The sequence below is a fragment of the Eucyclogobius newberryi genome, unplaced genomic scaffold (genome assembly GCF_026437365.1).
Source record: "Eucyclogobius newberryi isolate DKJ021-1_F unplaced genomic scaffold, fEucNew1.0.hap1 SCAF_11, whole genome shotgun sequence".
NCBI lineage: Eukaryota > Metazoa > Chordata > Actinopteri > Gobiiformes > Gobiidae > Eucyclogobius > Eucyclogobius newberryi.
The window spans coordinates 35,391,329-35,411,695 of NW_027315735.1; the positions used below are offsets into that span (position 1 = coordinate 35,391,329).

At 46.7% G+C, this 20,367-nt stretch overlaps 1 protein-coding gene across 1 annotated transcript in view; it reads left to right on the plus strand.

The window, feature by feature from the left end:
• The window catches only part of fat2 (FAT atypical cadherin 2), a 159,079-nt gene that overhangs the window by 41,663 nt on the left and 97,049 nt on the right, over nt 1–20,367 (plus strand). Inside the window, exon 6 of the mRNA XM_072440032.1 lies at nt 719–858. Coding sequence (XP_072296133.1) covers nt 719–858 — 140 coding nt within the window. The remainder of the gene's footprint in view (nt 1–718; nt 859–20,367) is intronic.

Consider the following 20,367-nt stretch of genomic DNA (forward strand, 5'->3'; position numbering starts at 1 on the left):
GTTCGCGTCGCTGGAGGACGGCATCAAGTCGAATGAAACGGGCGACTTGTCACTATGAGCGCGCGAGTGCTGAAGGACGCTCGGGCGTGTCGGATCTGACGCGCTACCTTTACGCGCTTTTATCAGTGTGTTTTCTTTAAATGAGGATCCATTTTCAATTCATTTTAAACAGCTCCTCTTTAGAGAACAGTGTTTTCTAGGTCTGGGTCAATAAGAGCATCAAAATAATAAACATGAGGCCGAGTACCGATGAACCAGTTGAGAAAGACCATCAGGAGAACACTCAGTTTCAGATTTTCCAGATTTGCGGTGACTTCTGGAGGTCTCTCACGCTGTTTTTAAGTCGTTTATAACTGGACACTTTATTAGCTTGTTGGAACGAGCCAGATTTCTATTATTTCCCTCATTTCAGTCTCGTGTTGAGCCGTGACAGACACACAACTGGATGGACACAGTTTGCACGCTCTCCCTGTGACTGAGCGTCTGTGTTCTGTTGGTTTTCAGTTCAGAATGTTTATTTGAGCAGTTTGTCACCACACGTTGGCAACTGATGGAAAATGAAATACGAAAGCTCAAAAGAAGTACGCAGAAGTACAAAGAGAAATAGAAGTATGTATTGGTGAGAATATAAAACACTGACAACAGCCTCGACACTGGTGACTTTAGGTCAGACTTAAGGTCTTTAACCGTTTACCTTAACCTTTTACTGTGTCCTCAGGTGGAGACGAGAATAAGGACTTCTACATCCAGAGGAACACGGGGACTTTATCCGTGGCCCGGCGACTCGACGCGGCCCGAAAGTCCAACTACAATCTGACCGTGCGAGTGACCGACGGACATGACTCTGCGACCGTGCAGGTGCGAAGCGTCTACGCTCTATACACGCTCTATACGCGCTCTATACACGCTCTATACACGCTCTATACACGCTCTATACACGCTCTATACACGCTCTATACAAGATCTATACACGCTCTATACACGCTCTATACACGCTCTATACACGCTCTATACACGCGCTGTATACACGCTCTATACACGCTCTATACACGCTCTATACACGCTCTATACAAGATCTATACACGCTCTATACACGATCTATACACGCTCTATACACGCTCTATACAAGATCTATACACGCTCTATACACGATCTATACACGCTCTATACACACTCTATACACGCTCTATACACGCTCTATACACGCGCTGTATACACGCTCTATACACGCTCTATACACGCTCTATACACGCTCTATACACGCTCTATACACGCTCTATACACGCGCTGTATACACGCGCTGTATACACGCTCTATACACGCTCTATACGCGCTCTATACACGCTCTATACACGCTCTATACACGCTCTTTACACGCTCTTTAGGAGCTCTATACACGCGCTGTATACACGCTCTATACACGCTCTATACACGCTCTATACACGCTCTATACACGCTCTATACACGCGCTGTATACACGCTCTATACACGCTCTATACAAGATCTATACACGCTCTATACACGATCTATACACGCTCTATACACGCTCTATACACGCTCTATACACGCGCTGTATACACGCTCTATACACGCTCTATACACGCTCTATACACGCTCTATACACGCTCTATACACGCTCTATACACGCGCTGTATACACGCGCTGTATACACGCTCTATACACGCTCTATACGCGCTCTATACACGCTCTATACACGCTCTATACACGCTCTTTACACGCTCTTTAGGAGCTCTATACACGCGCTGTATACACGCTCTATACACGCTCTATACACGCTCTATACACGCTCTATACACGCTCTATACACGCGCTGTATACACGCTCTATACACGCTCTATACACGCTCTATACGCGCTCTATACACGCTCTATACACGCTCTATACACGCTCTATACACGCGCTGTATACACGCTCTATACACGCTCTATACACGCTCTATACGCGCTCTATACACGCTCTATACACGCGCTGTATACACGCTCTATACACGCTCTATACACGCTCTATACGCGCTCTATACACGCTCTATACACGCTCTATACACGCTCTATACACACTCATTACACGCTCTTTAGGTGCTCTTTAGGTGCTCTTTACATGCTCTATACACGCTCTATACGCGCTCTATACACGCTCTATACACGCTCTATACACGCTCTATACACGCTCTATACACGCTCTATACACGCTCTATACACGCTCTATACACGCGCTGTATACACGCGCTATACACGCTCTATACACGCTCTATACACGCTCTATACACGCTCTATACACGCTCTATACACGCGCTGTATACACGCTCTATACATGCTCTATACGCGCTCTATACGCGCTCTATACACGCTCTATACACGCTCTATACACGCTCTTTACACGCTCTTTAGGTGCTCTTTAGGTGCTCTTTACATGCTCTATACACGCTCTATACACGCTCTATATGCGCTCTATACACGCTCTATACACGCTCTATACACGCTCATTACACGCTCTTTAGGTGCTCTTTACGTGCTCTATACACGCTCTATACACGCTCTATATGCGCTCTTTACACGCTCTTTAGGTGCTCTTTACGTGCTCTTTACATGCTCTATACACGCTCTATACACGCTCTATACACGCTCTATATGCGCTCTTTACACGCTCTTTAGGTGCTCTTTACGTGCTCTATACACGCTCTATACACGCTCTATACGCGCTCTATACACGCTCTATACACGCTCTATACACGCTCATTACACGCTCTTTAGGTGCTCTTTAGGTGCTCTTTACATGCTCTATACACGCTCTATACACGCTCTATACACGCTCTATATGCGCTCTTTACACGCTCTTTAGGTGCTCTTTACGTGCTCTATACACGCTCTATACACGCTCTATACGCGCTCTATACTGGCTCTATACACGCTCATTACACGCTCTTTAGGTGCTCTTTACGTGCTCTATACACGCTCTATACACGCTCTATACGCGCTCTATACACGCTCTATACACGCTCTATACACGCTCTATACACGCTCTTTACACGCTCTTTAGGTGCTCTTTAGGTGCTCTTTACATGCTCTATACACGCTCTATACGCGGTCTATACACGCTCTATACGCGCTCTTTACGTGCTCTATACGCGCTCTATACGCGCTCTATACACACTCTATACATGCGCTCTATACACGCTCTTTACGTGCTCTATACGCGCTCTATACACGCTCTATACACGCTTTATACATGCGCTCTAAACACGCTCTTTACGTGCTCTATACGCGCTCTATACACGCTCTATACGCGCTCTATACACGCTCCATACGCGCTCTATACACGCTCTATACATGCGCTCTATACACGCTCTTTACGTGCTCTTTACGTGCTCTATACGCGCTCTATACACGCTCTATACACGCTCTTTACGTGCTCTATACACGCTCTATACACGCTCTTTACGTGCTCTATACACGCTCTATACGCGCTCTATACGCGCTCTATACGCGGTCTATACACGCTCTTTACGTGCTCTTTACGTGCTCTATACACGCTCTATACACGCTCTATACACGCGTTGTATACACGCTCTATACACGCTCTATACGCGCTCTATACACGCTCTATACACGCTCTATACGCGCTCTATACACGCTCTATACACGCTCTTTACACGCTCTTTAGGTGCTCTTTAGGTGCTCTTTACATGCTCTATACACGCTCTATACGCGCTCTATACACGCTCTATACGCGCTCCATATGCGCTCTTTACGTGCTCTTTACGTGCTCTATACGCGCTCTATACACGCTCTATACATGCGCTCTATACACGCTCTTTACGTGCTCTATACGCGCTCTATACGCGCTCTATACACGCTCTATACATGCGCTCTATACACGCTCTTTACGTGCTCTATACGCGCTCTATACACGCTCTATACACGCTCTATACATGCGCTCTATTCACGCTCTTTACGTGCTCCATACGCGCTCTATACACGCTTTTCACGCGCTCTATACGCGCTCCATACGCGCTCTATACACGCTCCATACGCGCTCTATACACGCTCTATACACGCTCTTCACTCGCTCTATACGCGCTCTATACGCGCTCCATACGCGCTCTATACGCGCTCCATACGCGCTCTATACACGCTCCATACGCGCTCTATACACGCTCTATACACGCTCTTCACTCGCTCTATACGCGCTCTATACGCGCTCCATACGCGCTCTATACGCGCTCTATACACGCTCTATACACGCTCTATACACGCGCTTTATACACGCTCTATACACGCTCTATACACGCTCTATACACGCTCTATACACGCGCTATACACGCTCTATACACGCTCTATACACGCTCTATACACGCGCTGTATACACGCTCTATACACGCTCTATACACGCTCTATACACGCTCTATACACGCGCTGTATACACGCTCTATACACTCTCTATACACGCTCTATACGCGCTCTATACACGCTCTATACACGCTGTATACACGCTCTTTACATGCTCTTTAGGAGCTCTTTAGGTGCTCTTTACATGCTCTATACACGCTCTATACACGCTCTATACACGCTCTATACACGCTCTATACACGCTCTATACACGCTCTATACACGCGCTGTATACACGCTCTATACACGCTCTATACGCGCTCTATACACGCTCTATACACGCTCATTACACGCTCTTTAGGTGCTCTTTAGGTGCTCTTTACATGCTCTATACACGCTCTATACACGCTCTATACACGCTCTATACACGCTCTATACACGCTCTATACACGCTCTATACACGCGCTGTATACACGCTCTATACACGCTCTATACACGCTCTATACACGCGCTGTATACACGCTCAATACACGCTCTATACACGCTCTATACACGCTCTATACACGCTCTATACACGCTCTATACACGCGCTGTATACACGCGCTATACACGCTCTATACACGCTCTATACACGCGCTGTATACACGCTCTATACACGCTCTATACGCGCTCTATACACGCTCTTTACACGCTTTTTAGGTGCTCTTTAGGTGCTCTTTACATGCTCTATACACGCTCTATACACGCTCTATACACGCTCTATATGCGCTCTTTACACGCTCTTTAGGTGCTCTTTACGTGCTCTATACACGCTCTATACACGCTCTATACGCGCTCTATACACGCTCTATACACGCTCTATACACGCTCATTACAAGCTCTTTAGGTGCTCTTTAGGTGCTCTTTACATGCTCTATACACGCTCTATACGCGCTCTATACACGCTCTATACACGCTCTATACACGCTCTATATGCGCTCTTTACGTGCTCTATACACGCTCTATACACGCTCTATACACGCGCTGTATACACGCTCTATACACGCTCTATACGCGCTCTATACACGCTCTATACACGCTCTATACACGCTCTTTACACGCTCTTTAGGTGCTCTTTAGGTGCTCTTTACATGCTCTATACACGCTCTATACACGCTCTATACACGCTCTATACGCGCTCTATACGCGCTCTATACACGCTCTATACATGCGCTCTATACACGCTCTTTACGTGCTCTATACACGCTCTATACACGCTCTATACACGCTCTATACATGCGCTCTATTCACGCTCTATACACGCTCTATACACGCTCTTTACACGCTCTTTAGGTGCTCTTTAGGTGCTCTTTACATGCTCTATACACGCTCTATACACGCTCTATACACGCTCTATATGCGCTCTTTACACGCTCTTTACGTGCTCTTTACGTGCTCTATACGCGCTCTATACACGCTCTATACACGCTCTATACACGCTCTTTACACGCTCTTTAGGTGCTCTTTAGGTGCTCTTTACATGCTCTATACACGCTCTATACACGCTCTATATGCGCTCTTTACACGCTCTTTAGGTGCTCTTTACGTGCTCTATACACGCTCTATACACGCTCTATACGCGCTCTATACACGCTCTATACACGCTCATTACACGCTCTTTAGGTGCTCTTTAGGTGCTCTTTACATGCTCTATACACGCTCTATACGCGCTCTATACACGCTCTATACACGCTCTATACACGCTCTATACACGCTCTATACACGCGCTGTATACACGCTCTATACACGCTCTATACACGCTCTATACACGCGCTGTATACACGCTCAATACACGCTCTATACACGCTCTATACACGCTCTATACACGCTCTATACACGCTCTATACACGCGCTGTATACACGCGCTATACACGCTCTATACACGCTCTATACACGCTCTATACACGCGCTGTATACACGCTCTATACACGCTCTATACGCGCTCTATACACGCTCTTTACACGCTCTTTAGGTGCTCTTTAGGTGCTCTTTACATGCTCTATACACGCTCTATACACGCTCTATACACTCTCTATATGCGCTCTTTACACGCTCTTTAGGTGCTCTTTACGTGCTCTATACACGCTCTATACACGCTCAATACGCGCTCTATACACGCTCTATACACGCTCTATACACGCTCATTACAAGCTCTTTAGGTGCTCTTTAGGTGCTCTTTACATGCTCTATACACGCTCTATACGCGCTCTATACATGCTCTATACACGCTCTATATGCGCTCTTTACACGCTCTTTAGGTGCTCTTTACGTGCTCTATACACGCTCTATACACGCTCTATACACGCGCTGTATACACGCTCTATACACGCTCTATACGCGCTCTATACACGCTCTATACACGCTCTATACACGCTCTTTACACGCTCTTTAGGTGCTCTTTAGGTGCTCTTTACATGCTCTATACACGCTCTATACACGCTCTATACACGCTCTATACGCGCTCTATACACGCTCTATACACGCTCATTACACGCTCTTTAGGTGCTCTTTAGGTGCTCTTTACATGCTCTATACACGCTCTATACGCGCTCTATACACGCTCTATACACGCTCTATACACGCGCTGTATACACGCTCTATACACGCTCTATACACGCGCTGTATACACGCTCAATACACGCTCTATACACGCTCTATACACGCTCTATACACGCTCTATACACGCTCTATACACGCGCTGTATACACGCGCTATACACGCTCTATACACGCTCATTACACGCTCTTTAGGTGCTCTTTAGGTGCTCTTTACATGCTCTCTACACACTCTATACGCGCTCTATACACGCTCTATACACGCTCTTTACACGCTCTTTAGGTGCTCTTTACGTGCTCTATACACGCTCTATACACGCTCTATACGCGCTCTATACACGCTCTATACACGCTCTATACACGCTCTATACACGCTCTTTACACGCTCTTTAGGTGCTCTTTAGGTGCTCTTTACATGCTCTATACACGCTCTATACGCGGTCTATACACGCTCTATACGCGCTCTTTACGTGCTCTATACGCGCTCTATACGCGCTCTATACACGCTCTATACACGCTCTATACATGCGCTCTAAACACGCTCTTTACGTGCTCTTTACGTGCTCTATACGCGCTCTATACACGCTCTATACACGCTCTTTACGTGCTCTATACACGCTCTATACACGCTCTTTACGTGCTCTATACACGCTCTATACGCGCTCTATACGCGCTCTATACGCGCTCTATACACGCTCTTTACGTGCTCTTTACGTGCTCTATACACGCTCTATACACGCTCTATACACGCGTTGTATACACGCTCTATACACGCTCTATACGCGCTCTATACACGCTCTATACACGCTCTTTACACGCTCTTTAGGTGCTCTTTAGGTGCTCTTTACATGCTCTATACACGCTCTATACACGCTCTATACACGCTCTTTACGTGCTCTTTACGTGCTCTATACGCGCTCTATACGCGCTCTATACACGCTCTATACATGCGCTCTATACACGCTCTTTACGTGCTCTATACGCGCTCTATACGCGCTCTATACACGCTCTATACATGCGCTCTATACACGCTCTTTACGTGCTCTATACGCGCTCTATACACGCTCTATACACGCTCTATACATGCGCTCTATTCACGCTCTATACATGCTCCATACGCGCTCTATACACGCTTTTCACGCGCTCTATACGCGCTCCATACGCGCTCTATACACGCTCCATACGCGCTCTATACACGCTCTATACACGCTCTTCACTCGCTCTATACGCGCTCTATACGCGCTCCATACGCGCTCTATACGCGCTCTATACACGCTCTATACACGCTCTATACACGCGCTTTATACACGCTCTATACACGCTCTATACACGCTCTATACACGCGCTATACACGCTCTATACACGCTCTATACACGCTCTATACACGCGCTGTATACACGCTCTATACACGCTCTATACACGCTCTATACACGCTCTATACACGCTCTATACACGCGCTGTATACACGCTCTATACACGCTCTATACACGCTCTATACACGCTCTGTATACACGCTCAATACACGCTCTATACACGCTCTATACACGCTCTATACACGCTCTATACACGCGCTGTATACACGCGCTATACACGCTCTATACACGCTCTATACACGCGCTGTATACACGCTCTATACACGCTCTATACGCGCTCTATACACGCTCTTTACACGCTTTTTAGGTGCTCTTTAGGTGCTCTTTACATGCTCTATACACGCTCTATACACGCTCTATACACGCTCTATATGCGCTCTTTACACGCTCTTTAGGTGCTCTTTACGTGCTCTATACACGCTCTATACACGCTCTATACGCGCTCTATACACGCTCTATACACGCTCTATACACGCTCATTACAAGCTCTTTAGGTGCTCTTTAGGTGCTCTTTACATGCTCTATACACGCTCTATACGCGCTCTATACACGCTCTATACACGCTCTATACACGCTCTATATGCGCTCTTTACGTGCTCTATACACGCTCTATACACGCTCTATACACGCGCTGTATACACGCTCTATACACGCTCTATACGCGCTCTATACACGCTCTATACACGCTCTATACACGCTCTTTACACGCTCTTTAGGTGCTCTTTAGGTGCTCTTTACATGCTCTATACACGCTCTATACACGCTCTATACACGCTCTATACGCGCTCTATACGCGCTCTATACACGCTCTATACATGCGCTCTATACACGCTCTTTACGTGCTCTATACACGCTCTATACACGCTCTATACACGCTCTATACATGCGCTCTATTCACGCTCTATACACGCTCTATACACGCTCTTTACACGCTCTTTAGGTGCTCTTTAGGTGCTCTTTACATGCTCTATACACGCTCTATACACGCTCTATACACGCTCTATATGCGCTCTTTACACGCTCTTTACGTGCTCTTTACGTGCTCTATACGCGCTCTATACACGCTCTATACACGCTCTATACACGCTCTTTACACGCTCTTTAGGTGCTCTTTAGGTGCTCTTTACATGCTCTATACACGCTCTATACACGCTCTATATGCGCTCTTTACACGCTCTTTAGGTGCTCTTTACGTGCTCTATACACGCTCTATACACGCTCTATACGCGCTCTATACACGCTCTATACACGCTCATTACACGCTCTTTAGGTGCTCTTTAGGTGCTCTTTACATGCTCTATACACGCTCTATACGCGCTCTATACACGCTCTATACACGCTCTATACACGCTCTATACACGCTCTATACACGCGCTGTATACACGCTCTATACACGCTCTATACACGCTCTATACACGCGCTGTATACACGCTCAATACACGCTCTATACACGCTCTATACACGCTCTATACACGCTCTATACACGCTCTATACACGCTCTATACACGCTCTATACACGCGCTGTATACACGCTCTATACACGCTCTATACGCGCTCTATACACGCTCTTTACACGCTCTTTAGGTGCTCTTTAGGTGCTCTTTACATGCTCTATACACGCTCTATACACGCTCTATACACGCTCTATATGCGCTCTTTACACGCTCTTTAGGTGCTCTTTACGTGCTCTATACACGCTCTATACACGCTCAATACGCGCTCTATACACGCTCTATACACGCTCTATACACGCTCATTACAAGCTCTTTAGGTGCTCTTTAGGTGCTCTTTACATGCTCTATACACGCTCTATACGCGCTCTATACACGCTCTATACACGCTCTATACACGCTCTATATGCGCTCTTTACACGCTCTTTAGGTGCTCTTTACGTGCTCTATACACGCTCTATACACGCTCTATACACGCGCTGTATACACGCTCTATACACGCTCTATACGCGCTCTATACACGCTCTATACACGCTCTATACACGCTCTTTACACGCTCTTTAGGTGCTCTTTAGGTGCTCTTTACATGCTCTATACACGCTCTATACACGCTCTATACACGCTCTATACGCGCTCTATACACGCTCTATACACGCTCATTACACGCTCTTTAGGTGCTCTTTAGGTGCTCTTTACATGCTCTATACACGCTCTATACGCGCTCTATACACGCTCTATACACGCTCTATACACGCGCTGTATACACGCTCTATACACGCTCTATACACGCTCTATACACGCGCTGTATACACGCTCAATACACGCTCTATACACGCTCTATACACGCTCTATACACGCTCTATACACGCTCTATACACGCGCTGTATACACGCGCTATACACGCTCTATACACGCTCATTACACGCTCTTTAGGTGCTCTTTAGGTGCTCTTTACATGCTCTCTACACGCTCTATACGCGCTCTATACACGCTCTATACACGCTCTTTACACGCTCTTTAGGTGCTCTTTACGTGCTCTATACACGCTCTATACACGCTCTATACGCGCTCTATACACGCTCTATACACGCTCTATACACGCTCTATACACGCTCTTTACACGCTCTTTAGGTGCTCTTTAGGTGCTCTTTACATGCTCTATACACGCTCTATACGCGGTCTATACACGCTCTATACGCGCTCTTTACGTGCTCTATACGCGCTCTATACGCGCTCTATACACACTCTATACATGCGCTCTATACACGCTCTTTACGTGCTCTATACGCGCTCTATACACGCTCTATACACGCTCTATACATGCGCTCTAAACACGCTCTTTACGTGCTCTATACGCGCTCTATACACGCTCTATACGCGCTCTATACACGCTCTATACACGCTCTATACATGCGCTCTATACACGCTCTTTACGTGCTCTTTACGTGCTCTATACGCGCTCTATACACGCTCTATACACGCTCTTTACGTGCTCTATACACGCTCTATACACGCTCTTTACGTGCTCTATACACGCTCTATACGCGCTCTATACGCGCTCTATACGCGCTCTATACACGCTCTTTACGTGCTCTTTACGTGCTCTATACACGCTCTATACACGCTCTATACACGCGTTGTATACACGCTCTATACACGCTCTATACGCGCTCTATACACGCTCTATACACGCTCTTTACACGCTCTTTAGGTGCTCTTTAGGTGCTCTTTACATGCTCTATACACGCTCTATACGCGCTCTATAAACGCTCTATACGCGCTCCATATGCGCTCTTTACGTGCTCTTTACGTGCTCTATACGCGCTCTATACGCGCTCTATACACGCTCTATACATGCGCTCTATACACGCTCTTTACGTGCTCTATACGCGCTCTATACGCGCTCTATACACGCTCTATACATGCGCTCTATACACGCTCTTTACGTGCTCTATACGCGCTCTATACACGCTCTATACACGCTCTATACATGCGCTCTATTCACGCTCTATACATGCTCCATACGCGCTCTATACACGCTTTTCACGCGCTCTATACGCGCTCTATACACGCTCCATACGCGCTCTATACACGCTCCATACGCGCTCTATACACGCTCTATACACGCTCTTCACTCGCTCTATACGCGCTCTATACGCGCTCCATACGCGCTCTATACGCGCTCTATACACGCTCTATACACGCTCTATACACGCGCTTTATACACGCTCTATACACGCTCTATACACGCTCTATACACGCTCTATACACGCGCTATACACGCTCTATACACGCTCTATACACGCTCTATACACGCGCTGTATACACGCTCTATACACGCTCTATACACGCTCTATACACGCGCTGTATACACGCTCTATACACTCTCTATACACGTTCTATACGCGCTCTATACACGCTCTATACACGCTGTATACACGCTCTTTACATGCTCTTTAGGAGCTCTTTAGGTGCTCTTTACATGCTCTATACACGCTCTATACACGCTCTATACACGCTCTATACACGCTCTATACACGCGCTGTATACACGCTCTATACACGCTCTATACACGCTCTATACACGCTCTATACACGCTCTATACACGCGCTGTATACACGCTCTATACACGCTCTATACGCGCTCTATACACGCTCTATACACGCTCATTACACGCTCTTTAGGTGCTCTTTAGGTGCTCTTTACATGCTCTATACACGCTCTATACGCGCTCTATACACGCTCTATACACGCTCTATACACGCTCTATACACGCTCTATACACGCGCTGTATACACGCTCTATACACGCTCTATACACGCTCTATACACGCGCTGTATACACGCTCAATACACGCTCTATACACGCTCTATACACGCTCTATACACGCTCTATACACGCGCTGTATACACGCGCTATACACGCTCTATACACGCTCTATACACGTTCTATACACGCGCTGTATACACGCTCTATACACGCTCTATACGCGCTCTATACACGCTCTTTACACGCTCTTTAGGTGCTCTTTAGGTGCTCTTTACATGCTCTATACACGCTCTATACACGCTCTATACACGCTCTATATGCGCTCTTTACACGCTCTTTAGGTGCTCTTTACGTGCTCTATACACGCTCTATACGTGCTCTATACACGCTCTATACACGCTCTATACACGCTCATTACAAGCTCTTTAGGTGCTCTTTAGGTGCTCTTTACATGCTCTATACACGCTCTATACGCGCTCTATACACGCTCTATACACGCTCTATACACGCTCTATATGCGCTCTTTACACGCTCTTTAGGTGCTCTTTACGTGCTCTATACACGCTCTATACACGCTCTATACACGCGCTGTATACACGCTCTATACACGCTCTATACGCGCTCTATACACGCTCTATACACGCTCTATACACGCTCTTTACACGCTCTTTAGGTGCTCTTTACATGCTCTATACACGCTCTATACACGCTCTATACGCGCTCTATACGCGCTCTATACACGCTCTATACATGCGCTCTATACACGCTCTTTACGTGCTCTATACACGCTCTATACACGCTCTATACACGCTCTATACATGCGCTCTATTCACGCTCTATACACGCGCTGTATACACGCTCTATACACGCTCTATACACGCTCTATACACGCTCTATACACGCGCTGTATACACGCTCTATACACGCTCTATACGCGCTCTATACACGCTCTATACACGCTCATTACACGCTCTTTAGGTGCTCTTTAGGTGCTCTTTACATGCTCTATACACGCTCTATACGCGCTCTATACACGCTCTATACACGCTCTATACACGCTCTATACACGCTCTATACACGCGCTGTATACACGCTCTATACACGCTCTATACACGCTCTATACACGCGCTGTATACACGCTCAATACACGCTCTATACACGCTCTATACACGCTCTATACACGCTCTATACACGCTCTATACACGCGCTGTATACACGCGCTATACACGCTCTATACACGCTCTATACACGCTCTATACACGCGCTGTATACACGCTCTATACACGCTCTATACGCGCTCTATACACGCTCTTTACACGCTTTTTAGGTGCTCTTTAGGTGCTCTTTACACGCTCTATACACGCTCTATACATGCGCTCTATACACGCTCTTTACGTGCTCTATACACGCTCTATACACGCTCTATACACGCTCTATACGCGCTCTATACACGCTCTATACGCGCTCCATATGCGCTCTTTACGTGCTCTTTACGTGCTCTATACGCGCTCTATACGCGCTCTATACACGCTCTATACATGCGCTCTATACACGCTCTTTACGTGCTCTATACGCGCTCTATACGCGCTCTATACACGCTCTATACATGCGCTCTATACACGCTCTTTACGTGCTCTATACGCGCTCTATACACGCTCTATACACGCTCTATACATGCGCTCTATTCACGCTCTATACATGCTCCATACGCGCTCTATACACGCTTTTCACGCGCTCTATACGCGCTCCATACGCGCTCTATACACGCTCCATACGCGCTCTATACACGCTCTATACACGCTCTTCACTCGCTCTATACGCGCTCTATACGCGCTCCATACGCGCTCTATACGCGCTCTATACACGCTCTATACACGCTCTATACACGCGCTTTATACACGCTCTATACACGCTCTATACACGCTCTATACACGCTCTATACACGCGCTATACACGCTCTATACACGCTCTATACACGCTCTATACACGCGCTGTATACACGCTCTATACACTCTCTATACACGCTCTATACGCGCTCTATACACGCTCTATACACGCTGTATACACGCTCTTTACATGCTCTTTAGGAGCTCTTTAGGTGCTCTTTACATGCTCTATACACGCTCTATACACGCTCTATACACGCTCTATACACGCTCTATACACGCTCTATACACGCTCTATACACGCGCTGTATACACGCTCTATACACGCTCTATACACGCTCTATACACGCTCTATACACGCTCTATACACGCGCTGTATACACGCTCTATACACGCTCTATACGCGCTCTATACACGCTCTATACACGCTCATTACACGCTCTTTAGGTGCTCTTTAGGTGCTCTTTACATGCTCTATACACGCTCTATACGCGCTCTATACACGCTCTATACACGCTCTATACACGCTCTATACACGCTCTATACACGCGCTGTATACACGCTCTATACACGCTCTATACACGCTCTATACACGCGCTGTATACACGCTCAATACACGCTCTATACACGCTCTATACACGCGCTGTATACACGCGCTATACACGCTCTATACACGCTCTATACACGTTCTATACACGCGCTGTATACACGCTCTATACACGCTCTATACGCGCTCTATACACGCTCTTTACACGCTCTTTAGGTGCTCTTTAGGTGCTCTTTACATGCTCTATACACGCTCTATACACGCTCTATACACGCTCTATATGCGCTCTTTACACGCTCTTTAGGTGCTCTTTACGTGCTCTATACACGCTCTATACGCGCTCTATACACGCTCTATACACGCTCTATACACGCTCATTACAAGCTCTTTAGGTGCTCTTTAGGTGCTCTTTACATGCTCTATACACGCTCTATACGCGCTCTATACACGCTCTATACACGCTCTATACACGCTCTATATGCGCTCTTTACACGCTCTTTAGGTGCTCTTTACGTGCTCTATACACGCTCTATACACGCTCTATACACGCGCTGTATACACGCTCTATACACGCTCTATACGCGCTCTATACACGCTCTATACACGCTCTATACACGCTCTTTACACGCTCTTTAGGTGCTCTTTAGGTGCTCTTTACATGCTCTATACACGCTCTATACACGCTCTATACGCGCTCTATACGCGCTCTATACACGCTCTATACATGCGCTCTATACACGCTCTTTACGTGCTCTATACACGCTCTATACACGCTCTATACACGCTCTATACATGCGCTCTATTCACGCTCTATACACGCGCTGTATACACGCTCTATACACGCTCTATACACGCTCATTACACGCTCTTTAGGTGCTCTTTAGGTGCTCTTTACATGCTCTATACACGCTCTATACGCGCTCTATACACGCTCTATACACGCTCTATACACGCTCTATACACGCTCTATACACGCGCTGTATACACGCTCTATACACGCTCTATACACGCTCTATACACGCGCTGTATACACGCTCAATACACGCTCTATACACGCTCTATACACGCTCTATACACGCTCTATACACGCTCTATACACGCGCTGTATACACGCGCTATACACGCTCTATACACGCTCTATACACGCTCTATACACGCGCTGTATACACGCTCTATACACGCTCTATACGCGCTCTATACACGCTCTTTACACGCTTTTTAGGTGCTCTTTAGGTGCTCTTTACATGCTCTATACACGCTCTATACACGCTCTATACACGCTCTATATGCGCTCTTTACACGCTCTTTAGGTGCTCTTTACGTGCTCTATACACGCTCTATACACGCTCTATACGCGCTCTATACACGCTCTATACACGCTCTATACACGCTCATTACAAGCTCTTTAGGTGCTCTTTAGGTGCTCTTTACATGCTCTATACACGCTCTATACGCGCTCTATACACGCTCTATACACGCTCTATACACGCTCTATATGCGCTCTTTACACGCTCTTTAGGTGCTCTTTACGTGCTCTATACACGCTCTATACACGCTCTATACACGCGCTGTATACACGCTCTATACACGCTCTATACGCGCTCTATACACGCTCTATACACGCTCTATACACGCTCTTTACACGCTCTTTAGGTGCTCTTTAGGTGCTCTTTACATGCTCTATACACGCTCTATACACGCTCTATACACGCTCTATACGCGCTCTATACGCGCTCTATACACGCTCTATACACGCTCTATACACGCTCTATACACGCTCTATACACGCTCTATACGCGCTCTATACACGCTCTATACATGCGCTCTATACACGCTCTTTACGTGCTCTATACACGCTCTATACACGCTCTATACACGCTCTATACATGCGCTCTATTCACGCTCTATACACGCTCTATACACGCTCTTTACACGCTCTTTAGGTGCTCTTTAGGTGCTCTTTACATGCTCTATACACGCTCTATACACGCTCTATACACGCTCTATATGCGCTCTTTACACGCTCTTTACGTGCTCTTTACGTGCTCTATACGCGCTCTATACACGCTCTATACATGCGCTCTATACACGCTCTCTACGTGCTCTATACACGCTCTATACACGCTCTATACACGCTCTATACATGCGCTCTATTCACGCTCTATACACGCTCTATACACGCTCTTTACACGCTCTTTAGGTGCTCTTTAGGTGCTCTTTACATGCTCTATACACGCTCTATACACGCTCTATACACGCTCTATATGCGCTCTTTACACGCTCTTTACGTGCTCTTTACGTGCTCTATACGCGCTCTATACACGCTCTATACACGCTCTATATGCGCTCTTTACACGCTCTTTACGTGCTCTTTACGTGCTCTATACGCGCTCTATACACGCTCTATACACGCTCTTTACACGCTCTTTAGGTGCTCTTTAGGTGCTCTTTACATGCTCTATACACGCTCTATACACGCTCTATATGCGCTCTTTACACGCTCTTTAGGTGCTCTTTACGTGCTCTATACACGCTCTATACACGCTCTATACGCGCTCTATACACGCTCTATACACGCTCATTACACGCTCTTTAGGTGCTCTTTAGGTGCTCTTTACATGCTCTATACACGCTCTATACGCGCTCTATACACGCTCTATACACGCTCTATACACGCTCTATACACGCTCTATACACGCGCTGTATACACGCTCTATACACGCTCTATACACGCTCTATACACGCGCTGTATACACGCTCAATACACGCTCTATACACGCTCTATACACGCTCTATACACGCTCTATACACGCTCTATACACGCGCTGTATACACGCGCTATACACGCTCTATACACGCTCTATACACGCTCTATACACGCGCTGTATACACACTCTATACACGCTCTATACGCGCTCTATACACGCTCTTTACACGCTCTTTAGGTGCTCTTTAGGTGCTCTTTACATGCTCTATACACGCTCTATACACGCTCTATACACGCTCTATATGCGCTCTTTACACGCTCTTTAGGTGCTCTTTACGTGCTCTATACACGCTCTATACACGCTCTATACGCGCTCTATACACGCTCTATACACGCTCTATACACGCTCATTACAAGCTCTTTAGGTGCTCTTTAGGTGCTCTTTACATGCTCTATACACGCTCTATACGCGCTCTATACACGCTCTATACACGCTCTATACACGCTCTATATGCGCTCTTTACACGCTCTTTAGGTGCTCTTTACGTGCTCTATACACGCTCTATACACGCTCTATACACGCGCTGTATACACGCTCTATACACGCTCTATACGCGCTCTATACACGCTCTGTACACGCTCTATACACGCTCTTTACACGCTCTTTAGGTGCTCTTTAGGTGCTCTTTACATGCTCTATACACGCTCTATACACGCTCTATACACGCTCTATACACGCTCTATACGCGCTCTATACACGCTCTATACACGCTCATTACACGCTCTTTAGGTGCTCTTTAGGTGCTCTTTACATGCTCTATACACGCTCTATACGCGCTCTATACACGCTCTATACACGCTCTATACACGCGCTGTATACACGCTCTATACACGCTCTATACACGCTCTATACACGCGCTGTATACACGCTCAATACACGCTCTATACACGCTCTATACGCGCTCTATACACGCGCTGTATACACGCGCTATACACGCTCTATACACGCTCTATACACGCGCTGTATACACGCTCAATACACGCTCTATACACGCTCTATACACGCTCTATACACGCGCTGTATACACGCGCTATACACGCTCTATACACGCTCATTACACGCTCTTTAGGTGCTCTTTAGGTGCTATTTACATGCTCTCTACACGCTCTATACGCGCTCTATACACGCTCTATACACGCTCTTTACACGCTCTTTAGGTGCTCTTTAGGTGCTCTTTACATGCTCTATACACGCTCTATACGCGCTCTATACACGCTCTTTACACGCTCTTTAGGTGCTCTTTACGTGCTCTATACACGCTCTATACACGCTCTATACGCGCTCTATACACGCTCTATACACGCTCTATACACGCTCTATACACGCTCTATACACGCGCTGTATACACGCGCTATACACGCTCTATACACGCTCTATACACGCTCTATACACGCGCTGTATACACACTCTATACACGCTCTATACGCGCTCTATACACGCTCTTTACACGCTCTTTAGGTGCTCTTTACGTGCTCTATACACGCTCTATACACGCTCTATACGCGCTCTATACACGCTCTATACACGCTCTATACACGCTCTATACACGCTCTTTACACGCTCTTTAGGTGCTCTTTAGGTGCTCTTTACATGCTCTATACACGCTCTATACGCGGTCTATACACGCTCTATACGCGCTCTTTACGTGCTCTATACGCGCTCTATACGCGCTCTATACACACTCTATACATGCGCTCTAAACACGCTCTTTACGTGCTCTATACGCGCTCTATACACGCTCTATACGCGCTCTATACACGCTCTATACACGCTCTATACACGCTCTTTACGTGCTCTTTACGTGCTCTATACGCGCTCTATACACGCTCTATACACGCTCTTTACGTGCTCTATACACGCTCTATACACGCTCTTTACGTGCTCTATACACGCTCTATACACGCTCTATACGCGCTCTATACGCGCTCTATACACACTCTATACATGCGCTCTATACACGCTCTTTACGTGCTCTATACGCGCTCTATACACGCTCTATACACGCTCTATACATGCGCTCTAAACACGCTCTTTACGTGCTCTATACGCGCTCTATACACGCTCTATACGCGCTCTATACACGCTCTATACACGCTCTATACACGCTCTTTACGTGCTCTTTACGTGCTCTATACGCGCTCTATACACGCTCTATACACGCTCTTTACGTGCTCTATACACGCTCTATACACGCTCTTTACGTGCTCTATACACGCTCTATACGCGCTCTATACGCGCTCTATACGCGCTCTATACACGCTCTTTACGTGCTCTTTACGTGCTCTATACACGCTCTATACACGCTCTATACACGCGTTGTATACACGCTCTATACACGCTCTATACGCGCTCTATACACGCTCTATACACGCTCTTTACACGCTCTTTAGGTGCTCTTTAGGTGCTCTTTACATGCTCTATACACGCTCTATACGCGCTCTATACACGCTCTATACGCGCTCCATATGCGCTCTTTACGTGCTCTTTACGTGCTCTATATGCGCTCTATACGCGCTCTATACACGCTCTATACATGCGCTCTATACACGCTCTTTACGTGCTCTATACGCGCTCTATACGCGCTCTATACACGCTCTATACATGCGCTCTATACACGCTCTTTACGTGCTCTA